The following is a 21,622-nucleotide window of genomic DNA, read 5'->3' on the forward strand; positions in this document are numbered from 1 at the left end:
TAATGCCAGATGCCATCTAGCTTTGTTTAAGGCCTACTGTTCTTAGACTGTAGACCAATGGAAACCTGTGCTTTGGAGTAAAAAATCTTGGTATGTGGTCTACCAGTTTGACCGTCATGCCTGGGTGTGGCAGTTGCTGGGATAAGGCTATCTGCTCGACCGTATCATTCTGATAGTGAAATTTGGAGGAAGCATCGTGATGGCCTCGGTCTATTTTTTGTGGTTTGCCCTGAGACCATTGATTGCTTTGAACAGAACAATGCATGTCAAGGTCTATCTTGATGTCTTGAACAATAATGTGTTACCTATATTGTGACAACACATTACAAAAGGCCTATACTTGTATCAGCTGATCAATGCTCCGTGTGATACTGCTCGCATTGTGATGGACTGGCTTCAGGACGTGAGTGTTGATAAGCTTGACTGGCCAGGCCCAGAGTAGTGCCCTATTTCCTATAGAGAACATCTCTGGGAATGAATTGGATTGTTGTGTGCATGTGAGGAGAGACTACCAAGAAAACAGAGCTGAACTGGTAACAGTTTTGAAAGCCAAATATCAAAGAAGGCAGAAAATATCAAATTTTATTTACAAAAAAGTTGGTAGACAGTGTTCCACAGAGACTAGAGGTTATCATAAAGGCTTCAGCACACATTATTGCACTTCAGCACAGTAAAGAAACATAACATATCTAAATTTATAGATATGCAGGTGTCTGGATATTAATGGTAGGGCAGTGTATGCTACCTTAAAATTGAGTTCATTCATTTATTAATTTTAAAATACTTTGATCAAAGATATAATGTATTATATACCTTCTACTTCCTTAGAAATGTTTTCCACTCAGAGTTTTGAGTCCATTTTATTTTTCCTCTTAAGAAACCAGTAATCTCCCATTGTAGCATACCAAAAGTATATGTCCTGATGAAAGAGTTTCCCCTTGCTTATCACTTGTATCTCCCTATCTTTGAGGAAATAAGGTGGGATGGGAGCGAAGAAATTGAATTTTAACAGACATTCAACAGTCCATATCTTTATAACGTTACAGTAAAGTTGATAGCAGATAGTCATAATTATCTTCTTTTCTTCCAAGAAATCCATGCACAACTGCTTTAAATGATTGCCAAGCTGCTAATTTCCTGTAGCTTTGTTTCATCACATTTTTGGAGTTTCTTTATTTGAGGCTCAATGAAAATTCCTTCTTTTTTTGTTTTATATTTATTAAATTGGAACACTTCCCTCGGGTAGCAGAATCCAATTTCTTCTTTATCCAGAGCCTCAATAAAATTCTTCATTAATACAAGCTTATATACAAAGATGGAAGAAAATCATTTTTTTTGGTTCAACTAGTGACACATATTTTGTGCTACTTCTCCCTGGTAAAAATTCCTCCCTCTTTTCCCACTGCTGCACAGTATAATGTTTTGGGATTGGATTATTTACAGTAAATCGATGAGTAATCCAGTTACCATAGGATCACCACAGACATTCCAAGCAAAGTCATATTACTTTACTGCACTCAGGATCTTGAACTTTTATATGTTATTTTTAAGTCAACAACAAGGAGGAGTAGAAAAACAAATGGCAGTGCATTTCCATTGTGCAGCAATACTGCTTTTAAACTTAATTCTAAGACATCAGTAAATATGTGGCATTCATTAGGATAGTGTTCAATGCCCAGTTCGTTCAGCATACTAATATCTTTACAGAAATGTATACCGTTTTCCACAACAAAATATTCTGAAAATGCTTTGTGACATTTTAGATATTCTATGATTTTTGTTCCTGTTTCAGGTAACTTTCACTAACCTGGAACCAAGGTGTTTTTCGTGGTGTTTAGATAAATTAAAATCATGAATAAAGTCATTCAACTCTTTTTGCTTAATGAAGTGCAGCACATTATAATTTTATGGTTGGTAGCCAAATATGTGTAATTAGAGGGCCAACAAAGTCTTCAACACAAGAATCATCACTATATTCATCATTGCTTTCTTTATCCAGTGACTTGGGGGGTCTGGTATTGCCAGTTCTTCATTATGTAGAACAAATCCTATTGCAGATGATATATTAGAATATTTGGTGTTGTGCTTGCTTTTTTTCTGGATATCCATCTCTGATATTTTTGTCATGCAGAAATAGCAGTCACCAATATGGTTGCTCTATTCTCACCACATGATAGGAACAGTGAAAGGCATATTTTTAATTTTCCCATTTAGCCACATTATTAGATTTGTGGTGCAGGTAATACAGCATAGTACATATTTGTAGCCTAAGTTTTGTCCTGATCACCAATCTTGCAACCATACAAAGAATATGTGCATTTAGTAATTCTGTAGATTTTTTTACTTCTGAGTTTTTGTTATAAACCATCCGCACACATAGCAAAAATTGTCAAGGTGCTTCTTAAATATTTTAACAATATGGTACAATGCTAAGCAAAACACAGAAAGAAATAAACAATATGTAATAGATAAACAGATTAATTGTACTCATAATCACACTGCAACTGTCTTTCCATTACTGAAAGAACAAGGTGAGAGACAGGCAGACACAGCAGGTATGTTAAGCCCCAAGTAATGCAGTCCATTAAAAAAGAAAAAAGATTGACAGTGTTTTAACATTAACAAATGCAAAGTACTGCATATGAGTAGCAGTAACCCCAGAGTAACATACCAACTGTATGGTACTACACTCAGGGTAGTGGAGAATGAAAAAGACATGGAGGTAAATGTGCAGCTAGATATGGAGTTTTCTGATCCGTGCAGACATGTTGCCAGAATAGCTCATGTGGTTTTGTCAGTGATATACAGAAACGTTGCTAGCAGGGGTAAGTAGGTGATTATTTCCTTGTACAAGGCCATGGTTTGGCCGCATCTTGAGTACCGTAAAGAGGTCTGGAGGCTTCACTTTAGGAAGGATGTAGTCTTGCTGGAAAGGGTGCTCTTACCTAGAAAGGCTTCAGTTTTTCCAGTTGCAGCCTTTGGATACTAGGCACCTACAGAGAGATCTATTGAGGTATTTTAAGGCCTTGGATGGATTGAGTAAACTAAATGTTCATGGCATTCTTCCTCTTGCTGAGACTACACACACACACACATGAGGGATATAAATTTAATTTGAAGAAGGATGGTTGCAGGACAGATGTGCGGAAGTTTGCCTTCAGCCAGCAGGTGGTTGATTGTTGGAACAGACTTCCATCTGTTGTTGTGTAAGTGAATGGTTTGAATAAATTCGAGGAAGGACTAGACAAATAGGAAAAGTATGTAGTGTTTTTTTTTTTTTTTTTACTGACATTATATAAGCTTGCCTTATTATATCATTTGCCACTACTACTGCTGTTACTAATTCCATCTTATATTACTATCCTTGTTGCAGTTACTGGTATTATTTTTACATCCTTAGTGTAGTATATATTCCAGTGAAATTAGTTTCTGCTGCTTTGCACTTGCTATTTAAAAGTTTCTGTATTTGTTCCCCTGCAGTTTCCATAGTTTCTACTCTTTTTGTTCACCCTATTCATTTTGTGTGTGTGTGTGTGAGATATTTATGCTTCTCAAAGCATCAACATCATAACTGCTAAAAGTGTAAATTTTATTACTGAATACACAGTTGCTACAAGTATCCTATTTAGTATAAAATGTTACTCCTCATAAAGGAGAATGTTATTGCATGGGAGTGTAGATGCTGAAAAGGTTTCAGCATCTACACTCTGTGGTGGAATCCTCATTATCTACATTCAGCATCTACATTCTCACTATGGTGGAATCCTCATAGAGAATAAAGCTGCTATTGTCTGTCATGACATTGAGTGAAGGACTTAATACTAAAGCTCTCTTTTGATTTTGTGGAAGTAAACTAGAATTTGCAGTTATAACAGAGGAGTTGCTGATTTTAGTACAATCTGTTGATGTATTTTATAAAGTATTCCAGGAAAATAATCGGTTAAAACAGCAGTTCTCTATTATCTCCATTGGTAAAGGAACACCTTCTGGGTTGGGAGGGGGAGGCATAATCATACACAAAATCGATTATTCTTATTGAATAGTTTTGTTATTTTTGAAATTTTGGCAGCTAGCTGTTCATAGTTTGCTATGTATGATGGTATCCCAGCTTTTGGGTTGTTATCTGCAGGATGATTCAAAATTTGCACAACACTAAATGAAAAAGCTAATTTCCTCATTTTGCTAACTATAAGCAGTTTTACAGAGCCACATGCAGAACAGTGGATATTAGGTTACTTTGCGCAAACTCATCCCTTTATGCCCCCCCAGGATGAAACCATTAAGGCACATCCCCTGTCTGATTGTGTTTTTGTTGAGCAGTTATGCTTTTGTTCAAAATCGCATGTGAATGACAAAACCAAGTTTTGAGAAAATTCTTAATTCACTAGTACTAAACAAATCAACAATCTCATGATTAGAAATCCATTTTTAAGAAACAGGTAGCATTTGTGACAAAAAAAAATAAAAATAAAAGAAGAATCGGGCACCCTTCATTACTAAGCAGATCAAAATGTAAAGAATTTAATTAACATTTATTGCTGTGTCATGCAAAATAATCATTGGAAAGACCTTGAATTGCAAACAGGTATGTCTTGATCAAGTACACAAAGAGCTCATAAGAAGTTAAGCCTTCATTTATATATATTCATGTTATGCCCAAATTTAAAATTTTAGAAACAAGATTGTGTTATTGTTGCTTTTTTTTGGTGCCTTTGTTGATTCAAATGAAATTAGCATTTTGGGCTGTGTTTTCTTCAGTGATGAAGCTTTGTTCTACTTGTGGGGCTTGTTGAAAAACCAAGTGTATAAAAATTCGGACTTAAAATAAGGATTATAAAAGACAATAACCATTTGAATACAGGCAGTTCTCACTTTACAAGTTTACGAGTTTTTTTCCCCAAGTATCAAGTATTAACAAAATCGAAAATGTGAACATTAATTGCAAAAAATGAATGTTAAGCATTCATAAATCCTACATTTCAAACCACATGCGTAGATATACAATACAGTGTACCCCGCTTGCAACATTAATCAGTTCTAGAGACACCATTGTATTGTTAAAATACCGTAATGTGAACCCAATAACACATTGTTTTTTGGTAATTTGTTTCAAGATCTCGGAAGTTGAAAACTAAGCTATTTATATCTCTAAAATGTAATTTTTAAGGCTACGAGCGTGACCTTAAGGTCTTATAAAAGGTCATGAGCATGGTTTGTAAATTGTATTAGTTACTAATTCAAATCATTAAAATGCTCTACATTTTCATCATTATCAATTTCATCATTTTATTGTTCAAGGTTTAGGCCTAAATGGTTGTCAGATGAACTAATGAGACATGTGGCAGAGAAGAAAAATGCATGGGATACATACAAATTAATGGGTGACATGGAAGCCTATGATAGATATAAGTTGGTCTGTAACCAAGTCACAAAGGAGATTAGGCAGGCAAAGGCAGACTATGAAAAATCCTTGGCAAAGGATGCAAAGAAAAACAGAAAAGAGTTTTTTACATACTTGAACTCGAAAAGGAAAGGGATGAATCAGATTGGTCCACTGGATATTGATGGTTCAACAGTTGAGGATCCTGCTCAGGTGGCTAACAATCTAAACGAGTATTTTGCATCTACATTCACGCATGAGGAGTTATTCAGGAAGGAGAATGATGTAGGTAAAGTAAACATTGGCAGTGAGCTGGATGATTTTGTAATAACTGAGAGGAAAGTGGAGGAGAGATTGTTGAGGATAAACATAAAAAAGGCACCTGGGGTGGATGGGATCTATCCAGTTATATTAAAGGAGGCAGCAAAGGAAGTATGCAAACCCCTAGCCATAATTATGAGAGCTTCTTTGGACTCAGGGGAGGTGCCCATAGACTGGAGATGTGCAAATGTAACCCCAATTCACAAAGGAGGATCAAAGGCTGACACAAGTAATTATAGACCTGTTAGTTTAACTTCTGTTCCAGGTAAATTAATGGAGGCACTGGTTAAAGAAGCACTGCAGGATCATCTAGACAAGAATTCAGTTATAGCTCAGACGCAGCATGGTTTTGTTAAGGGCAGGTCTTGCCTGACCAATTTGATTGGATACTATGATGTAGTCACAAAAGAACTGGATGCAGGGAATAACTTTGATATTATATATTTGGATCTTAGAAAGGCTTTTGATACTGTTGCACATGGAAGACTGCTGCACAAATTGGAGCAGTGTGGCATTGGAGGCAAATTGCTGCTATGGATAAGGGGATGGTTGAGTGGCAGAAGACAGAGAGTGGTAATCAATGGACACTGCTCAACGTGGACTAATGTTATTAGTGGAGTTCCTCAAGGTTCAGTGTTGGGTCCGTTGTTGTTTTCGGTGTTTATGAATGATATTGATGATGGGATATCAAGTTTAATGTCCAAGTTTGCAGATGATACAAAGGTTGGCAGGGTCGTTAAGGACAATACTGACGCTATGCTGCTGCAACAGGATCTGGAAAGGTTGAACAGATGGGCTGAGAGGTGGCAAATGAGGTTTAACATCGACAAATGTAAAGTGCTGCATATGGGAAACAGTAACCCCAGAGCAACGTATCAACTCTGCGGTACTACACTGACAGTGGTGGAGAATGAAAAGGACCTGGGGGTAATTGTGCAGGCAGATATGAAGTTCTCTGAGCAGTGCAGACGAGCTGCAAGAGTAGCGCATGGTGTCTTGTCAATGATATACAGGAATTTTTCTAGCAGGGATAAGGAGGTGATTATTCCCTTGTATAAGGCAATGGTAAGGCCACATCTTGAGTACTGTATACAGGTCTGGAGGCCTCATTTCAAGAAGGATGTAGAGCTGCTGGAACGGGTACAGAGAAGGGCAACAAGATTAGTAAATGGAACAAAGGGTTGCTCTTACGAAGAAAGGCTTAAGTTTTGCAAATTACAGAGTCTGGAGACTAGGCACCGGCGAGGTGATCTGATAGAGGTGTATAAGGCTTTGAATGGTTTGAGCATGCTCAATGCCAATGGGATTCTTCATCTTTCTCAGAATAATCACCTCAGAGGGCATAAATTCAAATTGAGGAAGGACGGATGTCGGATAGATGTGCGGAAATTTGCCTTTGGCCAGCGGGTGGTTGGTTGGTGGAACCGACTTCCATCACTTGTTGTTGAAGTTGATAGCCTAAACAAATTTAAAGCTCAACTGGACAGGTATTTCGAACGAACGGAGGGGTGAAATGGGAGTGGTGTGTTTTTTTTTTTTTTTTTTGGCTGATGCTGAATAAGCTTGCTTTCTTGCATCATATGCCTCTGCTAATGCTAATGCTAATGCTAATCATATGTTCCTTTATAAGAATCAATTTTAAACGGCTTTATGATATTTTTCTAAAACACATTTCTGGAGGTCATGGCCATAAAACAATTTGCACTTTCCGGTTTATTGGGCTTTTCTGTTACTGCAAGCAATTATAAACTGGTAGTAAACTAGATCTCCTTGCATTTGCGAAAATACAGATAGCTGGAATTGGGTGGTTTTTACATTATAATGGTGAAATGTGTTTCTCCTTTACTGAAATCTTCAATTGTATAAAAAACATAAATGAATTTTCAGAATCTTCTCTTCATTCCTTTTTTTTTTTTTATTATTATTTTTTTAAGCTTCATAAATGTGCTACTCCTCGCGAATCGTGTTAGTTACAATTTGTGTGTGCCGTTAAAAAATGCTTATGCATGCAATCATAAAATTTATAATTAAAAGAGAAGTTTATCTTGGAAATAAACGCCTCTTGAAGCATTTCTGAAGAAGAAGACTCCTTGTGCAACAAACCAGCGAGTGCCGAGCCAATAATGAGTGATCAACGAATGTGCATTTATTTGATGATGATGAAGAATAAACATTCTTTAACGTCTGTAAGTCATAAATAATTTCTATATTATTATAATTTGCTTGATTTTACATGCTACATTTTCATTTCTTTCGATAAATCAATCATTGTTGAGAACGGAACCCTTATTTTTAACCTTATGTCTATAGGAAATAAATTCCCACTTTACAAGCGCGCTAAGAACTAATTAACTTGTAAAGTCGATAACTACCTGTACTTGCATTTATAAGAAACACACACGCTGGTTGAACTGAAAGCTTACATTCAGATGAAATTGCAACCAGATGTTCGATCATTAGAAAAAGTGTCATTGAATATGATGAAATAAATCTGGGCATTTATTCAAGCTAGCATTTTCAATGTTTACTGTAATTATTTGATTGTATAATTTGATAGAAAAGAATTAACAAATTTTAATTACTGATATTTTGGTTGCTCAAATTTTGAATCACCCTGTAAATGGATGTTCATTGACAAGAATAGAGACTTGGATAAGTAGATGTGTAGTAGGATTTTGTTCTTAAAACAGTATTGTTTGGGGAAGATAGTGGTGTCCATCTAGTTCCAAACTTTGTCATTATCTTTCTTCATCAAGTTTATATGATATAGTTAATTGGGCAGAAAACACACACACACACACACACACACACATCAGAGTAACTGTCTCAAGCATACCTCATCCACATTCTGCTTTGAGAAACAGTACTCTTAACCAAGGTCCTGCTTGAAGTCTGGAGAGAACTTATATGTAAATCTCAGACAGTTTCTTAATAAAATAAACTAATTTATTTGTTTTAAAACTGTTATAAATATTATTCTTTAAGTATTTTAACGATTTATTGACATGTATATAAAGTGCTTAGCATCATAATACACAGCCATTTCTGAATAAACAGAAAATTTTTAAGGTGGCATCGTTTTAGGTTATATCTCATATTGTGAATACCTTCACAACGAGTTGCCATGATATTGCACTACTTCGAATAAGTAACGCTTCACCTAAGGAGAAGACTAGTGTTACTTATTCTCAGATAGGTACCACCACCCAGACAGCACTGTTTCAGGGCTATTTGGCCCTTCGTCAGTGAGTGGGTAGGTACCCAAGTGATGCAATGATGGCAAAAACAGTTATGAAGTATAACTCCACAATATGAGAGATGCCTGATGCACAATATGAGAGATGCCTGATGCACAATATGAGAGATGCCTGATGTACCATCAGGCATCTCTCATATTGTGGAGTTATACTTCATAACTGTTTTTGCCATCATTGCATCACTTGGGTACCTACCCACTCACTGACGAAGGGCCAAATAGCCCTGAAACAGTGCTGTCTGGGTGGTGGTACCTATCTGAGAATAAGTAACACTAGTCTTCTCCTTAGGTGAAGCGTTACTTATTCGAAGTAGTGCAATATCATGGCAACTCGTTGTGAAGGTATTCACAATATGAGATATAACCTAAAACGATGCCACCTTAAAAATTTTCTGTTTATTCAGAAATGAAGTATAACTGTGGAGTTATGAAGTATAACTCCACAATATGAGAGATGCCTGATGTACCATCAGGCATCTCTCATATTGTGAGATATGAGAGATGCCTGATGCACAATATGAGAGATGCCTGATGTACCATCAGGCATCTCTCATATTGTGGAGTTATACTTCATAACTGTTTTTGCCATCATTGCATCACTTGGGTACCTACCCACTCACTGACGAAGGGCCAAATAGCCCTGAAACAGTGCTGTCTGGGTGGTGGTGGTACCTATCTGAGAATAAGTAACACTAGTCTTCTCCTTAGGTGAAGCGTTACTTATTCGAAGTAGTGCAATATCATGGCAACTCGTTGTGAAGGTATTCACAATATGAGATATAACCTAAAACGATGCCACCTTAAAAATTTTCTGTTTATTCAGAAATGGCTGTGTATTATGATGCTAAGCACTTTATATACATAGTCTAAATTTGTTCGCAGCTTGAGGCTCTAGCCCTAAATGCGCCTTAGTCGATTTATTGACATTAATAAAAATGAGAACCTACAATTGCAGAACTTACCTCCTGGCCATTATGTTGTTAATGAATTAAAAGGAAATTAACTATTAAATTGGAATCACATTGAGTGCACTAAACTCTGTGCTCGTCACGTATAATGCTTAAAATCGGACTAATAACTCGAACAGGAACGTTCGTAATCATCATCACTTGGTTAAGAAGAGTGGTGTTACATGAGGACCACTGCCCATTTCCATGATGCAACTCAATTTTATATGGGAACTTTGTTCCTTAGGTTACATATTGGTTAAGGGATAGTAGGAAGTTCAGCTTTAAAATCAGAACATTGTTGTGTATTTTGTTTAAACCATTCTATTGCAAGAGATTCGACAATAGTTAATTTATAGTTGGAACTGAGTTTAGGGAAGATTATTGCAGAATCAGTCTTGGGTTGGTGGTTTTGAGTGACTATGGCAACTGAGTTCCATGGTGTGATGCCCTGACTTGCTTGGTGGTAATACACTCTGGTGTTGGATGTATTTCAGTCTTGACAATGCGTTAGATATACTATGTTATTTGTATCTGAAATATTGTATTTGTAGTTATTTTTGTAATTGTTGAAAAAGGTGTTAATTTTATTATAAAAAGAGAATATTAAGGAAAAATCTGTGCCTGTGAATACATTCCTGATTTTCCTCACTAATTGTTTATGATATGGGAGAACAATTATTTTGTTTGTGGTTAACTGTTTTTTCTTAGTTGATTGTTGAGTTTATTTTTAACTTCCTGTATCGTGTTTTGGATAAGATGACTACGTGGATATTTCCTTCTGAGGAAGGTTTTTTTGTTAGAGGTTCTAGCTATGTTTTTAGGCCCTTCTCTTAACATTATTTCATTGCATTGTGGAATTGAGTGAATAAAACAGATTTTTTTATACTACAATAGACTCGATTTTATGGGAGAGATGGTAAAAAAAGTTCCCAGTTAATCCAAAAATACAGCAAGACCCAACATACGTAACAGATACATTCCAAGACTACTTATGTAAGTCGAGTTTTACGTAACTAACTCGGAAATGACTAATAAAATATTGCTACTATATGCCTGATATGCCAAAATTACAAAATCCACATTAAAATTACAAAACCCCCAGAAGAATGAAGAAAAACAGTTATATATTTTTAATTAGTTCAATTAAAAACTTTATCTGGGGACAGCGGTGAAGCAGCCAGAGTGACACATAAGAAAAGAAAACATCAAAGGAAAGAAAAAAATGCATGTTATTGTACAGTTAAAACGGATTTGCATTTCATAGCCTTGGTTATTATAGTTGACTTCATTGGTGCCAGGTGCCTCCGTAGCCAGGTGGGCAAGAGCAGCAGTGCGTAGCACACGCTTCTTGATTAGACCGGGGTTCGAGCCCGTGACCACCAAATACAGAGGATGCTGAAAGGTCAGGGAATGACCTCTGCATATCCCCTGAGCAATATGGCCTTAGTTGCTAATGCTTCTAAAAACAAACAAACAAAACATTGGTGCCAATCGCTTCACTGCTTCTCGTATTGTGTTTCTACTTTATTATTGTGTTCGCCGTTGCCACTGACAAATCTGAATTCTGCATGATACTTGTTAATGTTTGGCCATTTTCATATATCCTTATTATTTTAATTTTCTAATCCAAATTGATCGCTTTCCTTTTCTTGGTAGATTTACTAGTAGCGCTGTCACTTATTCTGTTAGTCGGTACCATGATAACAGCCAAAATTAAATTTTCTGAAAAGAACTTCACAGGGTTAAGGCGAAAACTCACTATTAGCATTAGCATTAGCATTAGTAGAGGCATTTGATGCAAGAAAGCAAGCTTATGCAGCATCAGCCAAAAAAAAAAAAAAAAAAAAAAAAAGTAACATAAATAAATAAAAATAACCACTTCCACTTCACCCCTCTGTTCGTTCGAAATACCTGTCCAGCTGAGCCTTAAACTTATTTAGGCTATCAACTTCCACGACAAGGGATGGAAGTCTGTTCCACCCACCAACCACCCGCTGGCTAAAGGCAAACTTCCGCACATCTATCCTACATCTGTCTTTCCTCAATTTGAATTTATGCCCTCTCAGGTGATTTTTCTGAGCTAGAGGAAGAATCCCATCAGCATTGAGCATGCTCAAACCATTCAAGGCTTTGTACACCTCTATCAGATCACCCCGCTGGTGCCTAGTTTCCAGACACTGTAATTTGCAAAACTTAAGCCTTTCTTCGTAAGAGAACCCCTTTGTCCCATTCACCAATCTAGTTGCCCTTCTCTGTACTCGTTCCAGCAGCTCTACATCCTTCCTGAAATGAGGCCTCCAGGCCTGTATACAGTACTCTAGGTGTGGCCTGACCATTGCCTTATACAAGGGAATAATCACCTCCTTATCCCTGCTAGAAAAATTCCTATATATCATTGACAATACACCATGAGCTACTCTTGCAGCTCGTCTGCACTGCTCAGAGAACTTCATATCTGCCTGCACCACCACCCCCAGGTCCCTTTCATTCTCTACCACTGTCAGTGTAGTACCACAGAGTTGATACGTTGCTCTGGGGTTGCTGTTTCCCATATGTAGTACTTTACATTTGTCAATGTTAAACTTCATTTGCCACCTCGAAGCCCATCTGCTCAACCTTTCCAAATCCTGTTGCAGCAGCATAGTGTCAGTAGTGTCCTTGACAACCCTGCCAACCTTCGTATCGTCTGCAAACTTGGACATTAAGCCTGATATACCATCATCAATATCATTTATAAATACAGAAAACAATAAAGGCCCCAATACTGAACCCTGAGGGACTCCACTAATAACATTAGTCCACGATGAGCAGTGTCCATTGATTACCACTCTCTGTCTTCTCCCCCTCAACCACCCCTTTATCCATAGCAGCAACTTGCCTCCAATGCCACATTGCTCCAATTTGTGCAGCAGTCTTCCATGTGCAACAGTATCAAAAGCCTTTCTAAGATCCAAGTATATAATATCAAAGTTATTCCCTGCATCCAGTTCTTTTGTGACTGCATCATAGTATCCAATCAAATTGGTCAGGCAAGACTTCCCCTTAACAAAACCATGCTGTGTCCTAGCTATAACTGAAGTCTTGTCTAGATGATCCTGCAGTGCTTCTTTCACCAGTGCCTCCATTAATTTTCCGGGAACAGAAGTTAAACTCACAGGTCTATAATTACTTGTGTCAGCCTTTGATCCCCCTTTGTGAATTGGGGTCACATTTGCACATCTCCAGTCAATGGGTACCTCCCCTGAGTCCAAGGAAGCTCTCATAATTATGGCTAAGGGTTTGCTTACCTCCTTTGCTGCCTCCTTTAATATAACTGGATAGATCCCATCCACCCCAGGTGCCTTTCTTGTGTTTATCTTCAACAATTTCTCCTCCACTTTGCTCTCAGTTATTACAAGATTCTCTAGCTTACTGCTAGAGTTGAATACACCTCTGGCATTCCCCTCGCTGAATATCTCCTCATGTGTGAATGTCGATGCAAAATATTCATTTAGTTTGTTAGCTACCTGAGCAGGGTCATCAACAGTTGACCCATCGATCTCAAGTGGACCAATCTGATTCATCCCCTTCCTTCTAGAGTTTACATAAGTAAAGAACTCTTTGCTGTTTTTCTTTGCATCCCTTGCCAAGGATTTCTCGTAATCTGCCTTCGCCTGCCTAACCTCCTTTGTAACTTGGTTGCATATCAACTTGTATCTATCATAGGCGTCCGTGTCACGTGTTAATTTGTATGTATCCCATGCATTTTTCTTCTCTGCCATATGCCTCATTAGTTCATCTGACAACCATTTAGGCCTAAACCTTGAACAATATTTCTTAGTTGGTATGTAAAGCCTAGTAGCTTCCACGATAAGTTCTTTGAATGCTTCCCATTTTGAATTTGCTGTTGGCAATATCATCAGTTGATCCCACTGTATAGAATTTAAATACTGTCTCAGTCCATTGTAGTCGCCTTTACGAAAGCAATACCCCTTCCCTTTACCCCTAATGGTAGTTACCTCTTTGAGTAACTCCCACTTCAGCACACTGTGATCACTGCCACCAAGTGGTTCATTTATCTGCAGATTCTTAATGCATGAAGAATCACTACTGATAATCAAATCAAGAGTATTACTCCCTCTAGTTGCCTCCCGAACATGCTGATGTAGAAAACAATCATCCAATAAATCCACAAAAGCCTTGCTACTGTGTGAGTGACCAGCCCCCAAATTCCAGTCAATATCTGGGAAATTAAAATCCCCCATTATAAGACTCTCTGATTTACTGGCCCACTCTATTTCTCCGAACAGTTTCTTATTATACTCATCAGAGTCATTAGGCCTATAGCACACTCCTACTCTCAATTTTGATCTCCCAATGCTTATGTCACACCAAACTGACTCGACACTGCACTGTCCAGCGATGTCGACTGGCTTCACTTCCTTGGATTTTATGTGTTTTTTAACTAATAGCATAACCCCTCCTCCCTTCCTATCCTGTCTATCCTTTCTGTAGACATTGTACTCCCCAAATTCCAGTTCTGCATTTCTTATATCTGTGTGACACCACGTCTCTGAAATCCCCACAATATCTGCCTTTGATGTTTTGAGCAATACCTCAAATTCATCAAATTTATTTACTAAACTCCTAGCATTGGTGTACACACAAGTATATATGCACCTGTTCTTTTTCTTAGCTACCCTAACACAACCCATGTGTTTACTTGTACCCCAATGATTCCCAGCAGTCTCTGAAATATCCTGCATCTTATTTTCCAGGCTGCGGCTCATTCCAATAGAAGCAGTGCAAGAATCACTTTCACCTCTGCCAGTGGCTACTGTTAATCTATTAGTCCTTGTATCCCCCCAATCTAGCAGTTTTCCGACCCACCTAACATTGCCTCGATAGCATCAGCAAACATTCTTGCACCCTTTCTATTTAAGTGTATCCCATCCCTGTAGAAGCAGTCTCTCCTGTTAACAAGTACAGACCAGGCTGAAAAAAATTTTACCCCTTGAGCCCTGCACAATCTTTCCAGGGCCGAATTGATTGACAGGGCTCTCATCATATACTCCCTCCTATCGTGTCTGGGCAGAATTGCAGACACTTTCAATTTCAACCCTAATTCACGGCTTTTTTTCATCAGTGACCTGTACTTGTCAAGTAATTCCACCGGTCTCCTACTCTTAATGTCATTAGTGCCAACGTGTACAACTATATCACCTTTTGTGCCCTTAAAAGATGATATCCGCTCTACAACGTCATCAACTTTTGCCCCTGGCAGACATACCCTGGTCCTATTCCACCTATCCTTTTTACAAAGCATGTTTCCCGTTTCCCTGACAATAGAGTCACCAACAACTACTAGTTCCTTTGGGACCAGCGCATTCTGCCTTGGGGGTTGCCGCTGTGTTCCGCGATGACCAAGTGCAAGCTCTGGCATTGGTGTGGGCAGCTGAGAGCTTGATGGGCCCCTCACTTGTAATCCTTCGAGGGCATCCACCCTATCCTTCAAGCTCTCATATAGGCCCATAACAACGCTGAGTTGTCGCCTTATCTCCTTACACTCCTTGCATCGCACACACACAAAGACATCCCCCATGGCAGTATCATGTCCCATACTTGACTGCTCCGCAAACATCAAGCAAATAGTGCATCTTACAAGGCTGTGATTCAGAGGACAACTGCCCCCCTCAGTTCTCCCCTGGGCCACAGCATTCCCATTAGCTTGAGCCCTTTGCTTTGCTGCCCTGGTTTGAGTCATGATTTAGATTTACTTTCAATAAAATTTCAATTTCTGTACAAAATTAAATCCTAAACTTGTATCCAAACACAGTTATAACGCTATATTTATGTTTCAGTAACGAGTGTTATCTACGGAATATTTACGTTTCAGTAACGAGTGTTATCTGCGGAATCCCTTTATATAACTTTCGTATCAAGTTATGTATTAATTATTTGTTTTTACTAATTATTTATGTTACGTAATCCAAGTGGTTATATGTATAATTAATTATGTTAAATAAAATTAATTATATTACGTTTGTAATCTAAGTCGTTATATGTATTTATTTAAACGTACAATTTAACTGCTAACGAAGTTCAACTAACGCTATCTAGTACGGTATATCGTATCACAAAGGCGGGAAAATTACGAACGGTTAGCGGAGTTGAAACACGTGGAAACCTTTACCGATACTTTTATGCAATTACAAGGCCGAGTAAAGAATAAATACACCAAATTAATCAGAAAATCACAAAATAATGTTATACTACTAAATTTAAATCAAAAGTTTTAGAAAAACAATAATTTCAAATCAATAAATAAGAAAAGTCCACTTAGCGGCTTTGAAAACGACCGTCTCTAGTAGCCTCGTCAACATAATAGCCCCGTCAACATAATAGCTATTACACCCATGCGAGCTTACATTTTACTAAAACACATTTCTAGAGGTCTCTTGCCATAAAACAATAAAAAGAACTTGCAGTTCCCAGGTTACTGGGCTTTTTTGTTAGTGTAATTCATTATAAACAGGTAGTAAACTTGATCTTATTGCAATAATGCCAATAGCTGGAATTCTGTGGGTTTTTACGTTATGGTGAAATCTTCAGTCACATAAAAAAAAAGATAAATAACATAAGGCCGGACTTACTGTATCAAAAAATGCTCCAGCAACTTACATAAAAAATATGGCGATAGATAAAAAGCGAAAAAACTTACCACACACTACTCACATGGCCAATAAACGAGTAGTGTGTATTGGACACGCATTTACATTTTACGATGTCGATTTTAAATCTAATAGCTTCCCTTTATTTTTTACAAGGTTGCGTATGGTTTGGTCACCAACATTGGATGCATCATTTTCAAACTTTTGAATAATTTCAAGTTTTTGTTTAATTGAAAGCACAACTCTTGCATTTGCCCATCATTTTCATGATTTCTAAACAAAACAAACAAACAAACAAGCAAACAAAAAAAACAATAGCTACTATAAAAAAAAATTCTGACATCCCTGATGTAAATAACAAAACAAAATTTCTCCTTTAGCAGCGCAGCGGAACACAACAAACAAACTAAACATTTGGTGTCTTTTTGTTTTTTTTTAGCTGTGGGTGTGAAGATAGCGGGAGTTGCAAGTCTCCCAATGACGACTTATAATGCCGCTTATTTGCGAATTGCAAAACATCTGTTTATACCTATTCTAGTTATTACTTGAATTTTATGATTTTTGGTTGATTTTTTTTTTTTTTTTTTAAATTTGGAGTCGAAGTGTCTCGGTTAATGCGATCTCGTTAAATTGAGAGTCTGCTGTATATGGGTGAAGTGGATAAAAATGTAGAAACTGGCCTGTGTGTGTTTCCTATAAATGCAAGTATTCAAATGGTTATTGTATTTTATAATCCTTAAATTTAAGTTTATACTGTTATGTTCTATTTCTAGTATGTGAAACAGAATCAACAGTTTGCTTCTTTGAAATGATGAGTATGTCATCTACATAATGGGTAAAAAGTTTAACCGTGGAGTTGGGAGGGATAAGAATATTGTCTTCTATAGAAGATAGCTAAATTTCAAAGAGTGGAGTCTGTACGATATTGGTTGTAACGTCACAACCAATGTTGTATATATGCATCACATTACACTATCTCCAACAGACACAAGAGAAAATGAAATGCCCTTACTAAAGATGTGTAAAATCCACCACCCTGTGTCAAAAATAAATCTCTCATCTAAAGAATTTATCAATGATGAACTTTCCATACTGGAATATGGATTTAATTTTGCTGTAAGCAGTAACCAGTACTCCATAAGAGATTGCATAACTGAATTACAAGTTAAATTAAACAATCATCCTGACAAAAATAGAATAATACATGCCAGAACATTAAGGAACATGAAGTTCAAGTATAAAATTGAGTTTCATCATGGGAACAAGCAGTAGACCATGTAACGCCTCTCTTCATTTTGTGAGATAGAACCAACTGCTGATGATTATGAATGTTCCTTTTTGAGCTCTTGGTTCAATTTTAAGATTTTATGCGATGAGCATAGAGTTTAGTACACTTATCTCATTGCGATTCGAATTTAATAGTTCATTTCCTTTTAATTCTTCATTAACAACCTTTCTTCCTTTTTCTTTTTTCACTTCCTTGCATCATATGCCTCTAGTAATACTAATGCTAACCTAACAGAGTCAGGAGGTAAGTTCTGCAATTTTAGGTTCCCATTTTTATTAATGTCTTTTAACTACTGAACTTTCTGTAAACCATAAATTAATATAGTCAGTTTATTGACATTGTTATTACTTCATTATTTTTGTTTTTATTTCTAATTTTAAACTTAATTGCAGATTATAATAATTTTCAATGCAGGTCCACCAAACCCTGACAACCTTCCAGAGGATGGAAAACTAAAAAGTGAAGTTATGGTAAAAGATAATCGACGCTATTATCTGGACCTGAAAGAAAATTCTAGAGGGAGGTTTTTAAGGGTTTGTACTGATGATGTTAATTTATAACATTTATTCCTTTCCCCTTTCTTTCAATTATAAAATACCTTTTTCTTCCCTGAACACATTGTCTCAAAACTTCTTTTGTGACAATATGTTGCAGTAGCATACTTGTATTACTGTAATTAGCTACCCTGCCAACCTTTGTATCATCTGCAAACTTAGACATTAAGCCTAATATACTTTCATAAATATCATTAAATATAGACTCCCCCCAGCTTTCTATAATAAATATAGAAAGCTGGGGGGGAGGGGATTCCACTAATAACATTAGTCCACAAAGAATAGTGTCCGTTAATAACCAGATTATCTTCTTCTACTCAACCATCCCTTTATTCGTGGTAACTTGCCTTTATCCATAGTCCCTCATCATCATCCCTTTATGCATGGTAACTTGCCCTTAATGCCACACTGCTTCTATTTGTATAGCAGTCTTTTATGTGCAGCAGTATTAAAAGCTTTCCTGAAGTCTAATAATTTATAATAATGTCAAAATGTATATGATGTCAAAATAATTTTTTGCACCATTTTCTTTTTTACTGTGTCATAGTTTTTGTTTGTTTGTTTGGTTTTTTTTTAGGAGCATTAGCAACTAAGGCCATATTGCTCCGGAATATGCGGTGGTCATTCCTTGACCTTTCCGCATCCTCCATATTTGGTGGTGACGGGCTCGAACCCCGGTCTAATCAAGAAGCGTGTGGTACGCACTGCTGCTCCTTCCCACCTGGCTACGGAGACGCCACTGTGTCATAGTAACCAATCAGATTGGTCAGATAAGATGCCCCTATACAAACCCATGCTGTGACTGCAGCTAACTGCATTCCTTTCTAGATGGTCCTGCAGTACTTCTTTAACCAGTGACTCCATTATTTTCCCAGGAACAGTAGTCAAACTAATAGGTCTGTCATTACTTATGTCACCCTTTGATTCCCAATTTGGAATTGAGAATACATTTGAACATCTGATGTTCAAATGTATCCAGTAGGACCTCTCCTGGTTGCAGGAATGTTTTCATAATCAAGGCTAAAGGTTTGCTTACCTCTTTTGCTGCCTCCTTTAATATAACTGGATAAATCGCATCCTGCACAGTTTCCTTTTTTTTTTTTTGTTTAGTGCCAACTAATTGTCTACATTTTCCTCTTAGTTATCACGAAATCATTCAGCTCCCTGCCAGAATTTAATTCACTTATGGCATCCCTATCCCAAAAAATTTCTTGTGGGTAAATATAAATGAAAAATATGTATTCAGTTTTCAGAAAACTGATATAGTTCATCAACAATTAATCCATCCGTATCTAGTGGACTAATATGATTCATCACTTTTCTTCTACTGTTTACATAAGTAAAGAATTCTTTGCTACTTTTCTTTGTCTTCTTTTTCAGAGACGTCTCATAGTCTGCCTTAGGTTGCCTAATCTCCTTTGTGATTTGATTGCAGATTTTGTTTATATCTGCTGTAGGCATCTGTATAACCAGATATTTTATATGCATCCCATTTTGATTCCCTGTCACAAGTCTCATCAGTTCATCTGACATCTATTTAGGTCTAATCCTTGAAAAGTATTTTTTAACTGGTATGAAAAATCTAGTAGCTTTTACAGTTACTTCCCTGAATGCTTCCCATTATAATTTGCTGTTGGTATCATTATCAGTTGGTTCCACTGTATAGAATTTAAAAGCTGTTTGAGACCAATATAGTCACACTTATGAAAGCCAAATCCCTTCTCTTTACCTTTAATGGTAGTTGCATCTTTAAGTAAATCTCACATGTATACACTGTGATCACTACCACCTATTAGTTCTTTTATATGCAGATTCTTTATATGCAAAGAATCGCTGCTGATAATCAGATCAAGAGTATTGCTTTCTCATTTTGTCTCTCTAATGTGGTGGTCTAGGAAACAATCATCCAATAAATCCACAGAAGTCTTGCTACTATGTGAGTAACCAACTCACAACGTCCAGTTACTATCTGGAAAGGTAAAGTTCCACATTATAAGACATTCTGATTTACTGGCCTACTCTATACATCTGTACACTAGTTTGTTATGCTCATCACAGTCATTAGTGTGTAACACATTCCTACCTTCATTTTTGTTTTCCCTATGCTTTATGTTACACCAAACTGCACTGACAACCCATGTTCCCTGAATTCGCCGCCTTAGATTTTATGTGAAATAAACTGAGAGCATAATTCCCCCTCCCATCCTGTATCTCCTGCACACATTGTACTCCCCATAGTCAAATTCTAATCCCTTATATCTTAGTTACACCATACTTCAGATAACCTCTCAGTCTGTATTTTACAATTTGATGAATACTTCAAATTCATCAAATTTATTTACTTTGCTCCTGGCATTAGTGTACATAGAAGTATACTTGCAGCTGTGTTTACTCTTAGTTACCCTAAACAGTATTTGCTTGTTCCAATGAACCCCAGCAGGAATTGAAATCCACAACAACTTGCTTTACAGCTGCTGCATGTTCTAATAGAAGCAGTGCAAAAATCACTTTCACCTCTGCCTGCAGCTACTGTTAATGTATTAGTATGTGTAGTTTCCCAGGCTAGCACTTCTCTGACCCACCTAACACTGCTTTGATAGTATCAGTCAGCAAATATTCTTGTACCCCCCTCCTATTTAAGTGTTTCCCATCCCTATAGAAACCATCTGTCCTGGTAACATTCACAGACCATGCTAAGAAAAATTATAACCCTATGAATTGTGCACAGTCACTCCAGGACCAGACTGATTGACAAGGCTCTCATTGTGTACTCCCTCCTATTATGCTTGGCTGGATTGCAGACACATTCAGTTTCAGTCCTTCCTTTCAACCTTTTCTTAACATTGTTCTGTACTCATTAATTAAATCCTCAGTCCCTTATATAATATGTATCAACATATACAATAGTATTACCTTTTGTGCACTTAAGTAGTAGTAGTAGTAGTGGCACTTGATGCAAGAAAGCAAGTGTAGGAGCTTATGCAGCATCAGCCAAAAAAAAAAAAAAAAAAAAATCACACCATACCCTCCAATTGCCTGTCCAGTTCCTCCTTAAATTTATTTAACCTATCAACTTCCACAACGACAGATGGAAGTTTGTTCCAGCAATTAACCACCCGCTGGCTAAAGGCAAATTTCCGCACATCTATTCTACATCTATCTTTCTTAATTTGAACTTATGTCCCCGTAGGTTCGTATTCTGAACAAGTGGGAGGATCCCATC

General features: G+C 37.2%; 1 protein-coding gene across 1 annotated transcript in view; it reads left to right on the top strand.

Annotated features, from left to right (window-relative positions):
- The window catches only part of LOC150087054 (transcriptional regulator protein Pur-beta-like), a 459,340-nt gene that overhangs the window by 320,974 nt on the left and 116,744 nt on the right, over positions 1 to 21,622 (top strand). The window contains exon 4 of the mRNA XM_090372917.1: positions 18,260 to 18,378. Within this exon, the coding sequence (XP_090229043.1) occupies positions 18,260 to 18,378 (119 nt within the window). The remainder of the gene's footprint in view (positions 1 to 18,259; positions 18,379 to 21,622) is intronic.

The sequence above is a fragment of the Mastigoproctus giganteus genome, chromosome 4 (genome assembly GCF_048544385.1).
Source record: "Mastigoproctus giganteus isolate SK-2022 chromosome 4, ASM4854438v1, whole genome shotgun sequence".
Taxonomy (NCBI): Eukaryota; Metazoa; Arthropoda; class Arachnida; order Uropygi; family Thelyphonidae; genus Mastigoproctus; species Mastigoproctus giganteus.